The 17,469-nt window shown below is 38.8% G+C and overlaps 2 protein-coding genes across 4 annotated transcripts; one reads left to right on the forward strand and one right to left on the reverse strand.

The window, feature by feature from the left end:
• Positions 1 to 2,632: 2,632 nt before the first annotated feature.
• On the reverse strand, positions 2,633 to 8,692 carry RB195_004329 (uncharacterized protein; the record flags this gene model as incomplete). 2 transcript variants are annotated; one of them, XM_064182126.1, is made up of 15 exons in its annotated part: positions 2,633 to 2,788; positions 2,868 to 2,989; positions 6,504 to 6,616; positions 6,683 to 6,807; positions 6,865 to 6,984; positions 7,046 to 7,161; positions 7,224 to 7,345; positions 7,407 to 7,507; positions 7,560 to 7,664; positions 7,770 to 7,873; positions 7,930 to 8,019; positions 8,078 to 8,244; positions 8,297 to 8,409; positions 8,478 to 8,573; positions 8,639 to 8,692. In XM_064182126.1, the coding sequence occupies 15 exons, from the start codon at positions 8,690 to 8,692 to the stop codon at positions 2,633 to 2,635; spliced, it is 1,704 nt and encodes a 567-aa protein (XP_064033394.1). The 2 variants fall into 2 exon arrangements, with proteins under 2 accessions (XP_064033394.1, XP_064033393.1); XM_064182127.1 differs by lacking the exon at positions 7,930 to 8,019 and having other exon boundaries at positions 2,868 to 2,960; positions 6,523 to 6,616.
• A 3,884-nt stretch (positions 8,693 to 12,576) lies between these two features.
• On the forward strand, positions 12,577 to 14,791 carry RB195_004330 (uncharacterized protein; the record flags this gene model as incomplete). Of its 2 annotated transcripts, XM_064182128.1 has the most annotated exons (13): positions 12,577 to 12,630; positions 12,696 to 12,791; positions 12,860 to 12,972; positions 13,025 to 13,191; positions 13,250 to 13,339; positions 13,396 to 13,499; positions 13,605 to 13,709; positions 13,762 to 13,862; positions 13,924 to 14,045; positions 14,108 to 14,223; positions 14,285 to 14,404; positions 14,462 to 14,586; positions 14,653 to 14,791. In XM_064182128.1, the coding sequence occupies 13 exons, from the start codon at positions 12,577 to 12,579 to the stop codon at positions 14,789 to 14,791; spliced, it is 1,452 nt and encodes a 483-aa protein (XP_064033395.1). The 2 variants fall into 2 exon arrangements, with proteins under 2 accessions (XP_064033395.1, XP_064033396.1); XM_064182129.1 differs by lacking the exon at positions 13,250 to 13,339.
• Positions 14,792 to 17,469: the final 2,678 nt, after the last annotated feature.

Here is a 17,469-nt window from a genome sequence, read left to right on the forward strand (position 1 = left end):
TACATCAAAATTCTATCTTTATCATTATTTCTTTATTTCATCTTTATCGATTTTTTAATTTTTTTAAATTTACAGTAGTGCTCTAGCGCTCCCAGATACACCAAAGATGATAGTTTCATTACGTTGTGCACATGTACCATGTAGCTGGATTTGATAGATTTTTTTCGTGGTTTTTAATGATTTTTTAGAGGTAAAATTAATATTATTAAGATTTCTCCCTCATTATGAATTTAATTATACACGAAAGAAAGAGTTCTTCTGATTATGAAGTTTTTACCTAGCAACATCAGCGAAGTAATGCTATACCGCATGAAGATAGCAACAGAACAGCGATACCGTAATTCATAAATTTCTTATTGTTATCGAAATTCTAACAGTTAGCATTACAGTTAACGGCTTGAAGTTCTTGGTGGTAATATTTATGTTAACGGGCTAAATTAATTCTGCCTACAAATTACTCGTAATCAACTACCGAATGTCATTATACGGGTGCAATTTGTAAGAGAACTAAGCACCTACAACGATAAAACGAATTCAATATTAGTGCGGAAGTATTCTGTCTGTAAGAGCAATAAATCCTGATCGTGATTGCTTCACTCTTAACTGCTTTGTTTAAAGGTTGTTCCCGAGAAAATTTCTATAGTGGAGTTAAAGGCAGCATACCACGAATCTACGGTGGTGCGGATTTCAGGTGGAGTATTCGTATAGGGGTTGGGAGACTACGGAGATGGGGGTAATTCCGTCCATTTCTTCCTAATTGCCGTAAAAACTGCCCGGAATATGCGGCGCCGCACAAGGCTGGCGCGCTCCAATCGAATCCATTGTAGAAAATAGTGCGCCAAAACGAATGAAGCCGTATCTTCCGGGCCGTTTTTTACGGCAATTAGGAAGAAATGGACGGAATCACCCCACTCTCCGTAGTCTCCCATACTGTATACGAATACTCCACCTGAAATCTGCACCACCTCAGATTCGTGGGATGATGCCTTTAAATGCTAGGAGAGAGAGGGAGAGAAATAATTTCTTTTTAGTGGTGAACGCTCCCGTAATTTTTCAACCACCAACGCATTCCTTTCCTATCTCTCGATGGTAAGACTATTTTTCACATTTTAACAGGGTTTCTCACAAAGTTAGATTCTGAACCTCTGAAAAAAAAGAAAACCTCTTGTTAATGACACATGATTTCCAGCCTTAACAGGAGATCACTCTAGCGTACTTTCTTCCAGACTTTCTCCCATAATGGATGTGCTAAAATACTAACGTGAGAAAGTGTCGAATGCTCAGAAAAAAAACGGTTGAATACAAAAATTATTTCAGAATCAAATCAGAATCAGCTGATAGTATTGTACGGGATTTTTGCTAGAAAAAAAAACAAAGGAAAAATTGTGGAGACGTATCGGATATGCTACAATTTTTATTTCATGGAAAATGCACGCAACTACACGTAAACGTAAAGTGCAAGCTCCGAATGCTATTCGACTAAGGAATTAATTAGTAAGATATTGGCTGGATGCACTGATTTCCTATGAAAATAGAAAAAAAAAAATGGAAGACTGAAGTCTTTGAAGTTCAAGTGAATAAATTCCCCTGTCCCAGCTTTCAAAAAAAAAAAAAAAAAATATTTTTTTTTTTTTAAATTTTTTTTTTTTTTCCCCCCCCCTTTTTTTCTTTAATAAATTCATCACCATCCTTTTTTTTTTTTTTTTTTGGGGGGGGGGGGAGTTTTTGGGACGAATTCTCCTCAAAACGTCTGTCACTCAGTCTTAGAGGAATTGAATTTGATTCCTACAATTACTCGCTTCTTTTTTTTTGCAAATTTCTCCAATTTTTTTTTGTATTCCAACATAAACTTCAAATTCAATTATCATTTATACCAGTCTGAGAGTTCGGCTAAAGCCGAACTTCAGGATTGCTGTGGTGCTCACAACCTTACGTTAGATCAACGTTGTCGGGGATAGGGACGCTACGCATTCCTTTATTGCACTTTGTTAGGATCCCGATGGAGGGCATTAGAGAATTGGGCTCGAAGAGAGATACCGAAACAAAGACTCTAAAACTCCCTTAGAAGGAGTCAGGGATTCTTCTAGGTTTGATCATTTGCAGAGCTTTTCGAAATAAATCTGCTCTCGTTGCTTTAGTAATGGCATGTAGCTGAAGCATCTATGTAATAATTCTTGTGTTAGAGCACATACCTGGGTCAAAAAGGTCTCTAAAGCGGTACAGTTGCGTAATTGCTTGCGTCGAGGGAGACCTTTCTTTTAGCAGCACTCATCCCTCCGGTTCGCGTTGGTCCCACCTCGATCCCACCTCTGCGTTGGCTCTACGCTTCTTCGAGCTTTGAGCACAGCCGCCACAATTGCACCAAGCTTCACGTCGTTTTGATCCGGCTAAATTTGCTTTTGGGTTCTGTATTAAGCGACTGTACATGGGAGGAGGTCCCACTGTTGATGTTGCAATTCAAACATTGCTGTACAAAGCTAAATCTCGAATTCGTTCATTTCCAATGAGGTTTTGTACGCAGCTGACAGCACTTACATGATTTTGCTCGCATCCCACTCTTTTATTCGCTTCGAAAAACGTGGTGCTGTGTAGAATTTCTGCAGTTTCAACAGCTGGAACAATTCAAAGAACGTTAAGCAACATTAAAACAACAATAGTTAAAATTATCGTTCCCTATCAGCTTCAAGTCGCCTTGGAATAATTCATCCGTAACGTTATCGTTGAAGTTGATAGATGCGAGTGTATCGCCCGAAGCAGTAACATGATCTTCTTCTACATCGATAATGATCTGAAATGTAGTGCAAGGTCATTGATTGAGAAAATTGGCAAGAGTTACGACTTTATTGACAACATCCAAACTCTCCTACCTTTTCTCTTTCTTCCAAATCTTTTCTTTGCTCTTCAGAGAGTTGCAGTTCTTTTATTTCATCTTTAACCTCTTCTAACTCCTTTCTAATATCCTTAAACATTAGGCTACATTTCTTACAATCTTAATTCCATCAAAAGTATTTTTCTAATTTTCCTACTAATTTTTGCGCCCTGGTTTTTCAGCTAAGAATTTAGGTTCTGTGCTCCAGAAGATAAGGGTGTCACTTTGGTATCAAACTATCACATTGTTCCCGTGATCACATACAATCGAGCCTATGCATCGCAAACGGTCCTGAAGTACAGAATCGGTGAAATTTCATTACAATTGCTTTAACGAAAAAGTGATGTAGTGAAGCTAGTCAATTTACCATGGGAACGGTCATCCAACTTTTTTTTTTTTTTTTTTTTTTTTTTTTTTTTTTTTTTTTTTTTTTTTTTTTTTTTTCCCCCCCCTTTTTTTGCCCCCCGGGGGGTTTTTTGTAATCCCTTTAATTCTCCCTCATTAGCATCCGCAATTGTTCCCGTAACATCGTTGGCATCGTTAATGTTGTCAATAATGGTTTAATGTCTCTAAAAACTGTTTTCCTGGTGGTTAGTTGATACTGGTAATTGATCTTATTTATTCCATAGTTACTGTTTTCAGTTCCTTCTTCTGCAAACACCCGCATTATTCGATACACTTGAAACCGAAGATGTGTGCAAAATCATGTCAGCTATGTTATTGGCGCATGAAACTTCAATCCGAATAAAAGATTACAAGATCCGGATTCTTGGAACAGTTTTTAAACTGACATCAACAGTCAGTCCAACCTTCTTACATACAAATTCTGTTAATACAGGGTCCGGAAGCAAACATGTAACGACAATAGAATACTTATAAGAACAGTTACACAACCGCTTGTTCCAGCTGCATGCCCTTACTGGAGCAGATAAGAACAAATTTTTCTTAAGAAGCTGTAAACGGATCGAACCCAAGAATATTCTTTTGCGGTTCGACAGCGGGATTTTAGTAAAAAGATAGGATTTTAGTAAAAACAGATTTCATTTAAAAGTACGCAAACGAAAGCGAAAGGTTCACGAGCTTTAGAAAAAGTGATCACAAAATCCGTTCCAAAATCTCTTTGCAGTGTGTGTTGATTCGATTGTATTGACTGGATGGAAAAAAAGCTATAGAGCCCTCCTCCTTTGATTTTATGAATACTTGTAGAATTTTTAAAGGCAGCCTATCACGAATCTGACGTGATGAGGAAAGCCACGAGAAAAGCTATAAATGGTACTGTAGGTTGTGGAATCTGTGATGGTTCTGCTCATCTCTCCCTAATCCAATCGTCGTAAAAAAAACGGCGAGGAAAACGTGTTGAGTGGTGTTGATTGGGTAGAGTTAAAACTTCCACAAAGTTAGTAGCATTGCCAAAATATCAAATGATACTGTTTATGATCTTTCATGAAAGTAAAAGCGTCGGTAATGTCTCTGTCATTTCTTACTACTACAAAAAAGCAATAGAAAGAATCTCTTTCAACACATCACAACATTTTTTATTGTCCAACCTTCAACATTTCAAGTGCTTGAACAGAAACTATTCATTCATCCCTGAAAGAACAAGAAGGATAGGATGATTTGAGAACTGTTATCACTCTTTTGACAGAAGTACTGGACATCTACAAAGCAAATCCAGACCGCAACTGCTAGATAGAACTCATAATAACATCAAATTCACGAGAACAAACAACTGGAGAAAGTGCTCGTTAACGTTTGCTTCAACATTTCAATCCAGCGATAACAATAGAATAAAATATAGGTTTTTTTCCTTCTTCAATTTATCTCGAATCATAGCTTCGGTGGTAATAGTCGGGTAAAAAAATGACTCCTGGTGTTGTTACGTAAGCGGCTACATTCGAATCGTAGCGGTGTAACCAGCGGTAGCGGTTGAACTAGCGGGGTGGTTCCGCTCATATATTCATTAAAAAAAAAAGTCGTAACGTCGTAAGACTGTTTTAGTTTCATTCTACCTACTCGTTCCGATTCCCTCAGCTGCCTCTTCATTTGTTTTATTAAAATAGGCTGGTGAGAAGAATTTTCCACCGCTCGCACCTGGATGCGGAGCGTGAGCAAGGGTGGCGCGTTGCACCTAAAATTGACGTGGGAAACGGGGTTTTCCACCCCCTTTTTTTACGACGATTAGGGAGAAATGAGCGGAACCACCACGGATCCTGGAAACTACAACCCCATCTCTAGCTTTTCTCGTGGAACCTCTCACCACTTCAGATCCGTGGTACACTGACTTTGAAATTTCTGCAATTATTCATAAAATCAAGCGAGGAAGGCTTTCTCTATCCTTTTTCCGATCCAGTCGATATAATTTATTGTTAAGTTCGCACTGCAAAAGGATTTTAGAACGGATTTTGTTATTACTTTCTCTAAAGCTTATGAAACTTTTGGTTTCGTTTGCGTACTTTTAAATGACATCTGCTTCTTGCCTCGAAAGAGCAAAGAGCTTGAAACAGTGATATTACATTACGAATTTTGTCATCAGAATCTTCGTTTTGCTAGATTCTGTGTGTATTGATAGATGAAGTTAGGCTGTTGATATTCCAATTCAAAGAGAATTTTACAAAAAAATTCGTCTGTGATTGTGAACCTGTAGATTAAAACACATGATTTATGCAGATTTTCTCTTTCATGAGTTTCAAATATGCGTCCTCGCAAAAGTTGTTCATGTTCATTCTCCTTCAGCAACAGGGGATATCTATTCAAATAACTTCTAGAATACTAAACACAACAGTGCGCTGCAAAGTTGGAATGTCTGCGTAACCTGGATGTGTTGCGAGGCGAAGTGTTATTTTAAGAATTTGACCATGAGAAACGATAAACAGCAATGAATGGAGCAAACAGCGATTACAACATGCTTTGACTCTGATAAAATGTCATCAGCATAACTACTTGTCACACTAACATTGTCAAGATCCAAGAAGACACTTCAAAAAAATCCTGCTGCAGCCTTCTGCCCATTTGATACCACCCAACATTAGGTCCACTAGTTGTAGTGATAACTTCGCTGGACGCTCCCATATTGAGCTTTGTTGCGGCTCCTATTCGGTTTCCTAGAGGATTGTTTATGAAGAGATGTGCAGTGACAAGTACATTAAAATCCCGCCGTCGAGGCGCAAAAGAATTTTCTTAGGTTGGCAGCTTCTTAAGAAAAATCTGTTCTTATCTGTTCCAGTAAGGGCCTACAGCTGAAACAACCGGTTGTGTGACTGTCCTTATAAGTATTCTATTGCCGCTACCTATTTGTTTTTGGACTCTGTATTAACCGACTGTGCATGTGAGAAGGTTGGACTGACTATTGATGTGAGTTTAAAAACTGTTCCAAGAATCCGGCTCTTGAAATCGTTTATTTGCATTGAAGTTTCATGCGCCAATAACATAGCTGACATGATTTTGCACACATCTTCGGTTTCAAGTGTATCGAATAATGCGGGTGTTTGCAGAAGAAGGAACTGAAAACAGCAACTATGGAATAAACAAGCTTAATTACCACCGACAATTTACAAGTTGGATGACCGTTCCCATGGTAAATTGACTAGCTTCACTACATCACTTTTTCGTTAAAGCAATTGTAATGAAATTTCACCGATTCTGTACTTCAGGACCGTTTGCGATGCATAGGCTCGATTGTATGTGATCACGGGAACAATGTGATAGTTTGATACCAAAGTGACACCCTTATCTTCTGGAGCACAGAACCTAAATTCTTAGCTGAAAAACCAGTTCAATAACGCTCATATGAATTAGAAACTAATATTATCTAACCTATAACCAGTAAGACGGAGATCTGAATGAGTTTTGATTTCGACTCCAGCATAAGAGCAGCCATCAACAGCAAGCCCTCTTGTGAAACTTTCGAGTTTGACTTCAATACGGGAGCCTTTTGGTGCCTTAAAAAGTGGGTTTGACTAAAGTCTACATTAAGTGCCATTGTAGAAGTAGTGAACCTGGATCCAATAGTTGCACTTTGAAAAATCTTCTCTCTCTCCAACGTTGATATTGCCAACCGTATCTGTGAGAGTTTGGTAGTTTGTTGTCGCATTTAGTACCTGACCGCATCCGGAGGGCTAAATGTTGTTCTCGAAAACCAGGGCCGGGTATGTGGGAGAATTCAAAACGAATATTTACCCTTCGGTCACAAAGATCACCGCCGAATCCACTTGGACAAATGCATTTTTTGCAGTCACGAGGATGAGGGAAACCGTCCATTTGACATATAGCGGATGTCTCTGGCTTACAATTGTCTGAAGTGGGAGATGAATGTGCATGGAGAAAAACTGTGTAGATTCACAAACCTAGACATTACCTAGACATTTGTAGTGTTTGTTCATCATAAGCAACTCGTAGAAGGAAATGAAAGGTGATCCCAAGGTCTGCGCATAGAGTGTGTCCTTTGGAATCATCGTGGGTTTTTTATTGTAGGATGCACTGTAACAAATAATTCTTTTGCATAAAACCTCTACCTAGACATCAATATACCATTGCTCACGATCTGTATCCATAGTGCATTATGCTTCCGTAGTCGTACGTAAGATCGTAGTTGTTATTGGTGACCGTCGTTTGTTTAGTGAACTGATCCCGCCAATCTGGCTACAACTTCGATGTGCTCTAATGTGCTTTTTATGTTAAAAAAAAATCTTACCTTAATATTATTTAAATCCAGTGTAATGAATCTGTCGCGATCGTGCCTTGATTGAGTATGCCAAAATCCAAGTGCATGACCTATTTCGTGTGCAGCAGTACCAACCTGAATACCGCTGTTAAATTTTTATAATCTAGTAACTGATCTTACTTTCACTTATAATGTGTAAATGCGAAAGTAATTCGCCAGTAATTTATGTCTTATACTTACAGATTCACATCCTCTTCCAAGGGATAGTTCTTGTTGCGGTTTTTCAATTCTGCCGACGTATGACCAACAACCATCTTCAACGAATACTTGAATTTTCTGTTTAGCTGTAAGATCAATCTCAGATGGCAAATAAGGAGAGAAATGTTTTCATTTGTCACACCTCTTCTATATTTATCTTCGTGGAAGTTAATACATGTGTTTCTTTCCCACTCTTGGGCACCTTTTTTGAAAACGCTTTGAACTTTTGAAGCTGGAAATCACCATTAAATGTCTAACATCTGTGCGCCTGAGATCTTCATATTACTTACTTGCACTGGAATGGAAGAAATAATAGACTCCATTTTCCCATATTGTTTGAGGGTATCTTGCGTCGCGGAATGCTTGACGTTTTCGCCGCTGTCGGTATTCGGTGCCATTGCCGCGCTTTTCTTCTCTTTCTTCTTCGATGTCTTCAATGACATCTACGATTTGATCACTTCAAAAGTAGATATTAATAAGAGTAATGCAGAAATGAATGAATACCAAACCTCGTCAGCTTCATGTCACCTTGATACATCCCATCCGTATGGTCCATCTCATTGATTTCCGGGATGTTACCGCCAGAAGTACTAACCTGATCTTCTGTTACAGCAATAATTTTCTGAAGTTTAGCGCACAGTCGATTGGAGCTAAGGACAGCGTTAGCTTATGATATTTGAACTCTATTACCTCTTCTTCTTTTTTTAATTCTTCTTCTTCTTCATGAGACAATGCGAGTACTTCTTCTATGTCACCATGCAGTGCTTTTAACACCTCGGCAATATCCTTAAAGATTGCTTGGTATTTCGTAGCATATTGATATTATTGAAAACATTTTCTTCTTCTCCTACCTCAGAGACGGCTCTGTTGACACAGAGTAAGAGTAAGAGAAGAGTTATCATCATCCTGGAAAATTTGGGATTCTTGAGAGCTTAATACATTGAGAAGAGGTAAGGAAAATTGAGACATCGCTGACAATGTTATGAGATGGAACTGGATGATAGTTCTTGATTTCGCCTTCTTTTATAGTGCTCCTCTTTTATAGCGATTCTGAGCAGTTGAAACAGCTTTGAAAACTACATTTGCCATGCTGATGAACAAACGCATACTGATTAATTTGAAGTATCCGGATTGGCTCCAGTGATCAATGTATTGATCTGCATGCAATCACTGTAGTAGCAAAGCAGTTTAAAAACCACTGTCTTCACAGAAATTTTCATTTTATATGATTATCATTTTATAAAAAAAGGATTTATGATGTAACTTTATAAAAGTCGGTTCGGATTTACATTCTTGACAAATCAAGCGCTTAAACTTTAAGAAATAATATGGTTAATAAAGAGACAGTATGGCTCGCAGTTTACTCTCTCGTGCATGGCGTGCATATTCGCAACATCATTTCCAGGTACCATTTATTTCGGCGAACACATAGTCGCTGCTCTGGGTGCAGTTAAAGGACAACGCTTCAGGAAATAGGGTCATTCGAAGGGCTTCTTAGGGCGCCTTGACGAGAAGGAATCATCCTGTGGATGTAGCCTCAGGGCATATATAAAAAAGATAAAGGATAAAGTCACTGGCAATGGCGATATCGGCAGTATCATCAATCCACGTGGGATGCGCCAGCGCGTTTTACTGGAATTCATAATCATTAAAGTTTTGAAACGCGTGTTGGCCTATACAATGACTTGCGGGGGCCAGCCGATGATCAAGTCAGTGTTTTTATGCTCCCTGACAAGTTTGGTACCAATTTATCGACCCCGGAGGTATGAAAGGCTTGGTTTGCATTACGGCGGTTTCGAACCCTCGACCGTGTGGCTACAACAGACTTCCAACCAAGTGCAACACACCCGCCCCCAGCGCCACAATGTCGCCCTTTCAAATTTTAATTTTTGTTGTTTACTAGTCGTTTGTTTCTTTTGTTTGTTTGATTAACTCGTTTCTCGTATTCTCATTCTCCGACGATTTTCCGTTCTATTACGTATTCCAGCGCATTCCATTAGTTTACATATAAACGTTTTTTTTAGTCCTCCAAGAATGATAAGAATCTCCTTAGGACGATAACATTCTATCAGAAAGAAATGAATGCATGGGACGATCAGTGGATCGGGGTTCAATGCATTCCAAATTTTGCACAGTAATTTTGTGGAAATAACTTAATTTCTGACATGGTTGAGTATTTGTTCCTTCTTTGTTGAGTACATAGGTCCGACCTGATGTATAGTGTTAATGATGTTACTGTATTTACGAGTTGTTTACAAGTTGTTAGTTTTCGTTTTCAGGAATAAATAAATTACTTTATATGCGGAGAACAGAATTATGGTAGATTCTTCAATAATTGTGATGTGCAATTGTGAAATTTGTCCGCGTTCTTTTCCCGGCTGTGTATTCAGGAAACAGTTTCAATTTGTGCACCATGTTTCGTAGACACGTTCCTCAGCTGATAAAACACTCGTATCCGATTGGAAAAACTATTTCATATTGTCGCGAACTGTCAGGAACCATCTCCTTTTTCAGATGACAAACCTGCTTTGCGAGAGCTCCCTAAGGTTAGGAATGAACGCAACTTTAATCCTACCTACTTTGTTATACCATTCGCTGAATTGATGCATAAGTTTTTTTTCTTACTTTCAAAATTGCGTGAACAAGTAGCATCGCTGGGACCTCCAGTCGAACTCCCTGCAGAAAATAGTGCGCCAGAACGCGTGCAACTGCATCTTATGAGAATATCTCTTATGAGAATACTCCACCTAAAATCGGTACTACCTCAGATTCGTGGAGTGAGGCCTTTAACTGGATTAATAGGTTGAATTACGCTTAAAATAGTAATTTACACCGCTACCGTTATCCACTTGTGCAGAGACCGCAACATCATCAACTTTGTGGTAAACACGTACAAAAACTCTCTTGCATCCATGTTACAGTTTTAACGGCGCTTTCGTAGAATGCATCCTCCCTCCCCCGCAGGTTTTTAAATTAAACGGTTATGCCAAAGGCCAGAAGACACGTTTCTTGAAGATATGGTAGAGAATTGTGGTCCCAGCGATGCTACTTGTTCACGCAATTTTGAAAGTAAGAAAAAAAACTTATGCATCAATTCAGCGAATGGTATAACAAAGTAGGTAGGATTAAAGTTGCGTTCATTCCTAACCTTAGGGAGCTCTCGCAAAGCAGGTTTGTCATCTGAAAAAGGAGATGGTTCCTGACAGTTCGCGACAATATGAAATAGTTTTTCCAGTCGGATACGAGTGTTTTATCAGCTGAGAAACGTGTCTACGAAACATGGTGCACAAATTGAAACTGTTTCCTGAATACACAGCCGGGAAAAGAACGCGGACAAATTTCACAATTGCACATCACAATTATTGAAGAATCTACCATAATTCTGTTCTCCGCATATAAAGTAATTTATTTATTCCTGAAAACGAAAACTAACAACTTGTAAACAACTCGTAAATACAGTAACATCATTAACACTATACATCAGGTCGGACCTATGTACTCAACAAAGAAGGAACAAATACTCAACCATGTCAGAAATTAAGTTATTTCCACAAAATTACTGTGCAAAATTTGGAATGCATTGAACCCCGATCCACTGATCGTCCCATGCATTCATTTCTTTCTGATAGAATGTTATCGTCCTAAGGAGATTCTTATCATTCTTGGAGGACTAAAAAAAACCATTATATGTAAACTAATGGAATGCGCTGGAATACGTAATAGAACGGAAAATCGTCGGAGAATGAGAATACGAGAAACGAGTTAATCAAACAAACAAAAGAAACAAACGACTAGTAAACAACAAAAATTAAAATTTGAAAGGGCGACATTGTGGCGCTGGGGGCGGGTGTGTTGCACTTGGTTGGAGGTCTGTTGTAGCCACACGGTCGAGGGTTCGAAACCGCCGTAATGCAAACCAAGCCTTTCATACCTCCGGGGTCGATAAATTGGTACCAAACTTGTCAGGGAGCATAAAAACACTGACTTGATCATCGGCTGGCCCCCGCAAGTCATTGTATAGGCCAACACGCGTTTCAAAACTTTAATGATTACGAATTCCAGTAAAACGCGCTGGCGCATCCCACGTGGATTGATGATACTGCCGATATCGCCATCGCCAGTGACTTTATCCTTTATCTTTTTTATATATGCCCTGAGGCTACATCCACAGGATGATTCCTTCTCGTCAAGGCGCCCTAAGAAGCCCTTCGAATGACCCTATTTCCTGAAGCGTTGTCCTTTAACTGCACCCAGAGCAGCGACTATGTGTTCGCCGAAATAAATGGTACCTGGAAATGATGTTGCGAATATGCACGCCATGCACGAGAGAGTAAACTGCGAGCCATACTGTCTCTTTATTAACCATATTATTTCTTAAAGTTTAAGCGCTTGATTTGTCAAGAATGTAAATCCGAACCGACTTTTATAAAGTTACATCATAAATCCTTTTTTTATAAAATGATAATCATATAAAATGAAAATTTCTGTGAAGACAGTGGTTTTTAAACTGCTTTGCTACTACAGTGATTGCATGCAGATCAATACATTGATCACTGGAGCCAATCCGGATACTTCAAATTAATCAGTATGCGTTTGTTCATCAGCATGGCAAATGTAGTTTTCAAAGCTGTTTCAACTGCTCAGAATCGCTATAAAAGAGGAGCACTATAAAAGAAGGCGAAATCAAGAACTATCATCCAGTTCCATCTCATAACATTGTCAGCGATGTCTCAATTTTCCTTACCTCTTCTCAATGTATTAAGCTCTCAAGAATCCCAAATTTTCCAGGATGATGATAACTCTTCTCTTACTCTTACTCTGTGTCAACAGAGCCGTCTCTGAGGTAGGAGAAGAAGAAAATGTTTTCAATAATATCAATATGCTACGAAATACCAAGCAATCTTTAAGGATATTGCCGAGGTGTTAAAAGCACTGCATGGTGACATCGAAGAAGTACTCGCATTGTCTCATGAAGAAGAAGAAGAATTAAAAAAAGAAGAAGAGGTAATAGAGTTCAAATATCATAAGCTAACGCTGTCCTTAGCTCCAATCGACTGTGCGCTAAACTTCAGAAAATTATTGCTGTAACAGAAGATCAGGTTAGTACTTCTGGCGGTAACATCCCGGAAATCAATGAGATAGACCATACGGATGGGATGTATCAAGGTGACATGAAGCTGACGAGGTTTGGTATTCATTCATTTCTGCATTACTCTTATTAATATCTACTTTTGAAGTGATCAAATCGTAGATGTCATTGAAGACATCGAAGAAGAAAGAGAAGAAAAGCGCGGCAATGGCACCGAATACCGACAGCGGCGAAAACGTCAAGCATTCCGCGACGCAAGATACCCTCAAACAATATGGGAAAATGGAGTCTATTATTTCTTCCATTCCAGTGCAAGTAAGTAATATGAAGATCTCAGGCGCACAGATGTTAGACATTTAATGGTGATTTCCAGCTTCAAAAGTTCAAAGCGTTTTCAAAAAAGGTGCCCAAGAGTGGGAAAGAAACACATGTATTAACTTCCACGAAGATAAATATAGAAGAGGTGTGACAAATGAAAACATTTCTCTCCTTATTTACCATCTGAGATTGATCTTACAGCTAAACAGAAAATTCAAGTATTCGTTGAAGATGGTTGTTGGTCATACGTCGGCAGAATTGAAAAACCGCAACAAGAACTATCCCTTGGAAGAGGATGTGAATCTGTAAGTATAAGACATAAATTACTGGCGAATTACTTTCGCATTTACACATTATAAGTGAAAGTAAGATCAGTTACTAGATTATAAAAATCTAACAGCGGTATTCAGGTTGGTACTGCTGCACACGAAATAGGTCATGCACTTGGATTTTGGCATACTCAATCAAGGCACGATCGCGACAGATTCATTACACTGGATTTAAATAATATTAAGGTAAGATTTTTTTTTAACATAAAAAGCACATTAGAGCACATCGAAGTTGTAGCCAGATTGGCGGGATCAGTTCACTAAACAAACGACGGTCACCAATAACAACTACGATCTTACGTACGACTACGGAAGCATAATGCACTATGGATACAGATCGTGAGCAATGGTATATTGATGTCTAGGTAGAGGTTTTATGCAAAAGAATTATTTGTTACAGTGCATCCTACAATAAAAAACCCACGATGATTCCAAAGGACACACTCTATGCGCAGACCTTGGGATCACCTTTCATTTCCTTCTACGAGTTGCTTATGATGAACAAACACTACAAATGTCTAGGTAATGTCTAGGTTTGTGAATCTACACAGTTTTTCTCCATGCACATTCATCTCCCACTTCAGACAATTGTAAGCCAGAGACATCCGCTATATGTCAAATGGACGGTTTCCCTCATCCTCGTGACTGCAAAAAATGCATTTGTCCAAGTGGATTCGGCGGTGATCTTTGTGACCGAAGGGTAAATATTCGTTTTGAATTCTCCCACATACCCGGCCCTGGTTTTCGAGAACAACATTTAGCCCTCCGGATGCGGTCAGGTACTAAATGCGACAACAAACTACCAAACTCTCACAGATACGGTTGGCAATATCAACGTTGGAGAGAGAGAAGATTTTTCAAAGTGCAACTATTGGATCCAGGTTCACTACTTCTACAATGGCACTTAATGTAGACTTTAGTCAAACCCACTTTTTAAGGCACCAAAAGGCTCCCGTATTGAAGTCAAACTCGAAAGTTTCACAAGAGGGCTTGCTGTTGATGGCTGCTCTTATGCTGGAGTCGAAATCAAAACTCATTCAGATCTCCGTCTTACTGGTTATAGGTTAGATAATATTAGTTTCTAATTCATATGAGCGTTATTGAACTGGTTTTTCAGCTAAGAATTTAGGTTCTGTGCTCCAGAAGATAAGGGTGTCACTTTGGTATCAAACTATCACATTGTTCCCGTGATCACATACAATCGAGCCTATGCATCGCAAACGGTCCTGAAGTACAGAATCGGTGAAATTTCATTACAATTGCTTTAACGAAAAAGTGATGTAGTGAAGCTAGTCAATTTACCATGGGAACGGTCATCCAACTTGTAAATTGTCGGTGGTAATTAAGCTTGTTTATTCCATAGTTGCTGTTTTCAGTTCCTTCTTCTGCAAACACCCGCATTATTCGATACACTTGAAACCGAAGATGTGTGCAAAATCATGTCAGCTATGTTATTGGCGCATGAAACTTCAATGCAAATAAACGATTTCAAGAGCCGGATTCTTGGAACAGTTTTTAAACTCACATCAATAGTCAGTCCAACCTTCTCACATGCACAGTCGGTTAATACAGAGTCCAAAAACAAATAGGTAGCGGCAATAGAATACTTATAAGGACAGTCACACAACCGGTTGTTTCAGCTGTAGGCCCTTACTGGAACAGATAAGAACAGATTTTTCTTAAGAAGCTGCCAACCTAAGAAAATTCTTTTGCGCCTCGACGGCGGGATTTTAATGTACTTGTCACTGCACATCTCTTCATAAACAATCCTCTAGGAAACCGAATAGGAGCCGCAACAAAGCTCAATATGGGAGCGTCCAGCGAAGTTATCACTACAACTAGTGGACCTAATGTTGGGTGGTATCAAATGGGCAGAAGGCTGCAGCAGGATTTTTTTGAAGTGTCTTCTTGGATCTTGACAATGTTAGTGTGACAAGTAGTTATGCTGATGACATTTTATCAGAGTCAAAGCATGTTGTAATCGCTGTTTGCTCCATTCATTGCTGTTTATCGTTTCTCATGGTCAAATTCTTAAAATAACACTTCGCCTCGCAACACATCCAGGTTACGCAGACATTCCAACTTTGCAGCGCACTGTTGTGTTTAGTATTCTAGAAGTTATTTGAATAGATATCCCCTGTTGCTGAAGGAGAATGAACATGAACAACTTTTGCGAGGACGCATATTTGAAACTCATGAAAGAGAAAATCTGCATAAATCATGTGTTTTAATCTACAGGTTCACAATCACAGACGAATTTTTTTGTAAAATTCTCTTTGAATTGGAATATCAACAGCCTAACTTCATCTATCAATACACACAGAATCTAGCAAAACGGAGATTCTGATGACAAAATTCGCAATGTAATATCACTGTTTCGAGCTCTTTGCTCTTTCGAGGCTAGAAGCAGATGTCATTTAAAAGTACGCAAACGAAACCAAAAGTTTCATAAGCTTTAGAGAAAGTAATAACAAAATCCGTTCTAAAATCCTTTTGCAGTGCGAACTTAACAATAAATTATATCGACTGGATCGGAAAAAGGATAGAGAAAGCCTTCCTCGCTTGATTTTATGAATAATTGCAGAAATTTCAAAGTCAGTGTACCATGGATCTGAAGTGGTGAGAGGTTCCACGAGAAAAGCTAGAGATGGGGTTGTAGTTTCCAGGATCCGTGGTGGTTCCGAGCGGTGGAAAATTCTTCTCACCAGCCTGTTTTAATAAAACAAATGAAGAGGCAGCTGAGGGAGTCGGAACGAGTAGGTAGAATGAAACTAAAACAGTCTTACGACGTTACGACTTTTTTTAAAGAATATATGAGCGGAACCACCCCGCTAGTTCAACCGCTACCGCTGGTTACACCGCTGCGATTCGAATGTAGCCGCTTACGTAACAACACCAGGAGTCATTTTTTTACCCGACTATTACCACCGAAGCTATGATTCGAGATAAATTGAAGAAGGAAAAAAACCTATATTTTATTCTATTGTTAACGCTGGATTGAAATGTTGAAGCAAACGTTAACGAGCACTTTCTCCAGTTGTTCGTTCTCGTGAATTTGATGTTATTATGAGTTCTATCTAGCAGTTGCGGTCTGGATTTGCTTTGTAGATGTCCAGTATTTCTGCCAAAAGAGTAATAACAGTTCTCAAATCATCCTATCCTTCTTGTTCTTTCAGGGATGAATGAATAGTTTCTGTTCAAGCACTTGAAATGTTGAAGGTTGGACAATAAAAAATGTTGTGATGTGTTGAAAGAGATTCTTTCTATTGCTTTTTTGTAGTAGTAAGAAATGACAGAGACATTACCGACGCTTTTACTTTCATGAAAGATCATAAACAGTATCATTTGATATTTTGGCAATGCTACTAACTTTGTGGAAGTTTTAACTCTACCCAGTCAACACCACTCAACACGTTTTCCTCGCCGTTTTTTTTTTTACGACGATTGGATTAGGGAGAGATGAGCAGAACCATCACAGATTCCACAACCTACAGTACCATTTATAGCTTTTCTCGTGGCTTTCCTCATCACGTCAGATTCGTGATAAGCTGCCTTCAAAAATTCTACAAGTATTCATAAAATCAAAGGAAGAGGGCTCTATAACTTTTTTTTTCCATCCAGCCAATACAATGAAATCAACACACACTGCAAAAAGATTTTGGAACGGATTTTGTGATCACTTTCTCTAAAGCTTGTGAACCTTTCGGTTTCGTTTGCGTACTTTTAAATGAAATCTGTTTTTACTAAAATCCTATCTTTTTACTAAAATCCCGCTGTCGAACCGCAAAAGAATATTCTTGGGTTCGATCCGTTTACAGCTTCTTAAGAAAAATTTGTTCTTATCTGCTCCAGTAAGGGCATGCAGCTGGAACAAGCGGTTGTGTAACTGTTCTTATAAGTATTCTATTGTCGCTACCTATTTGTTTTTGGACTCTGTATTAACCGA

Source organism: Necator americanus, chromosome I (genome assembly GCF_031761385.1).
Source record: "Necator americanus strain Aroian chromosome I, whole genome shotgun sequence".
In the NCBI taxonomy this organism is placed as follows: domain Eukaryota; kingdom Metazoa; phylum Nematoda; class Chromadorea; order Rhabditida; family Ancylostomatidae; genus Necator; species Necator americanus.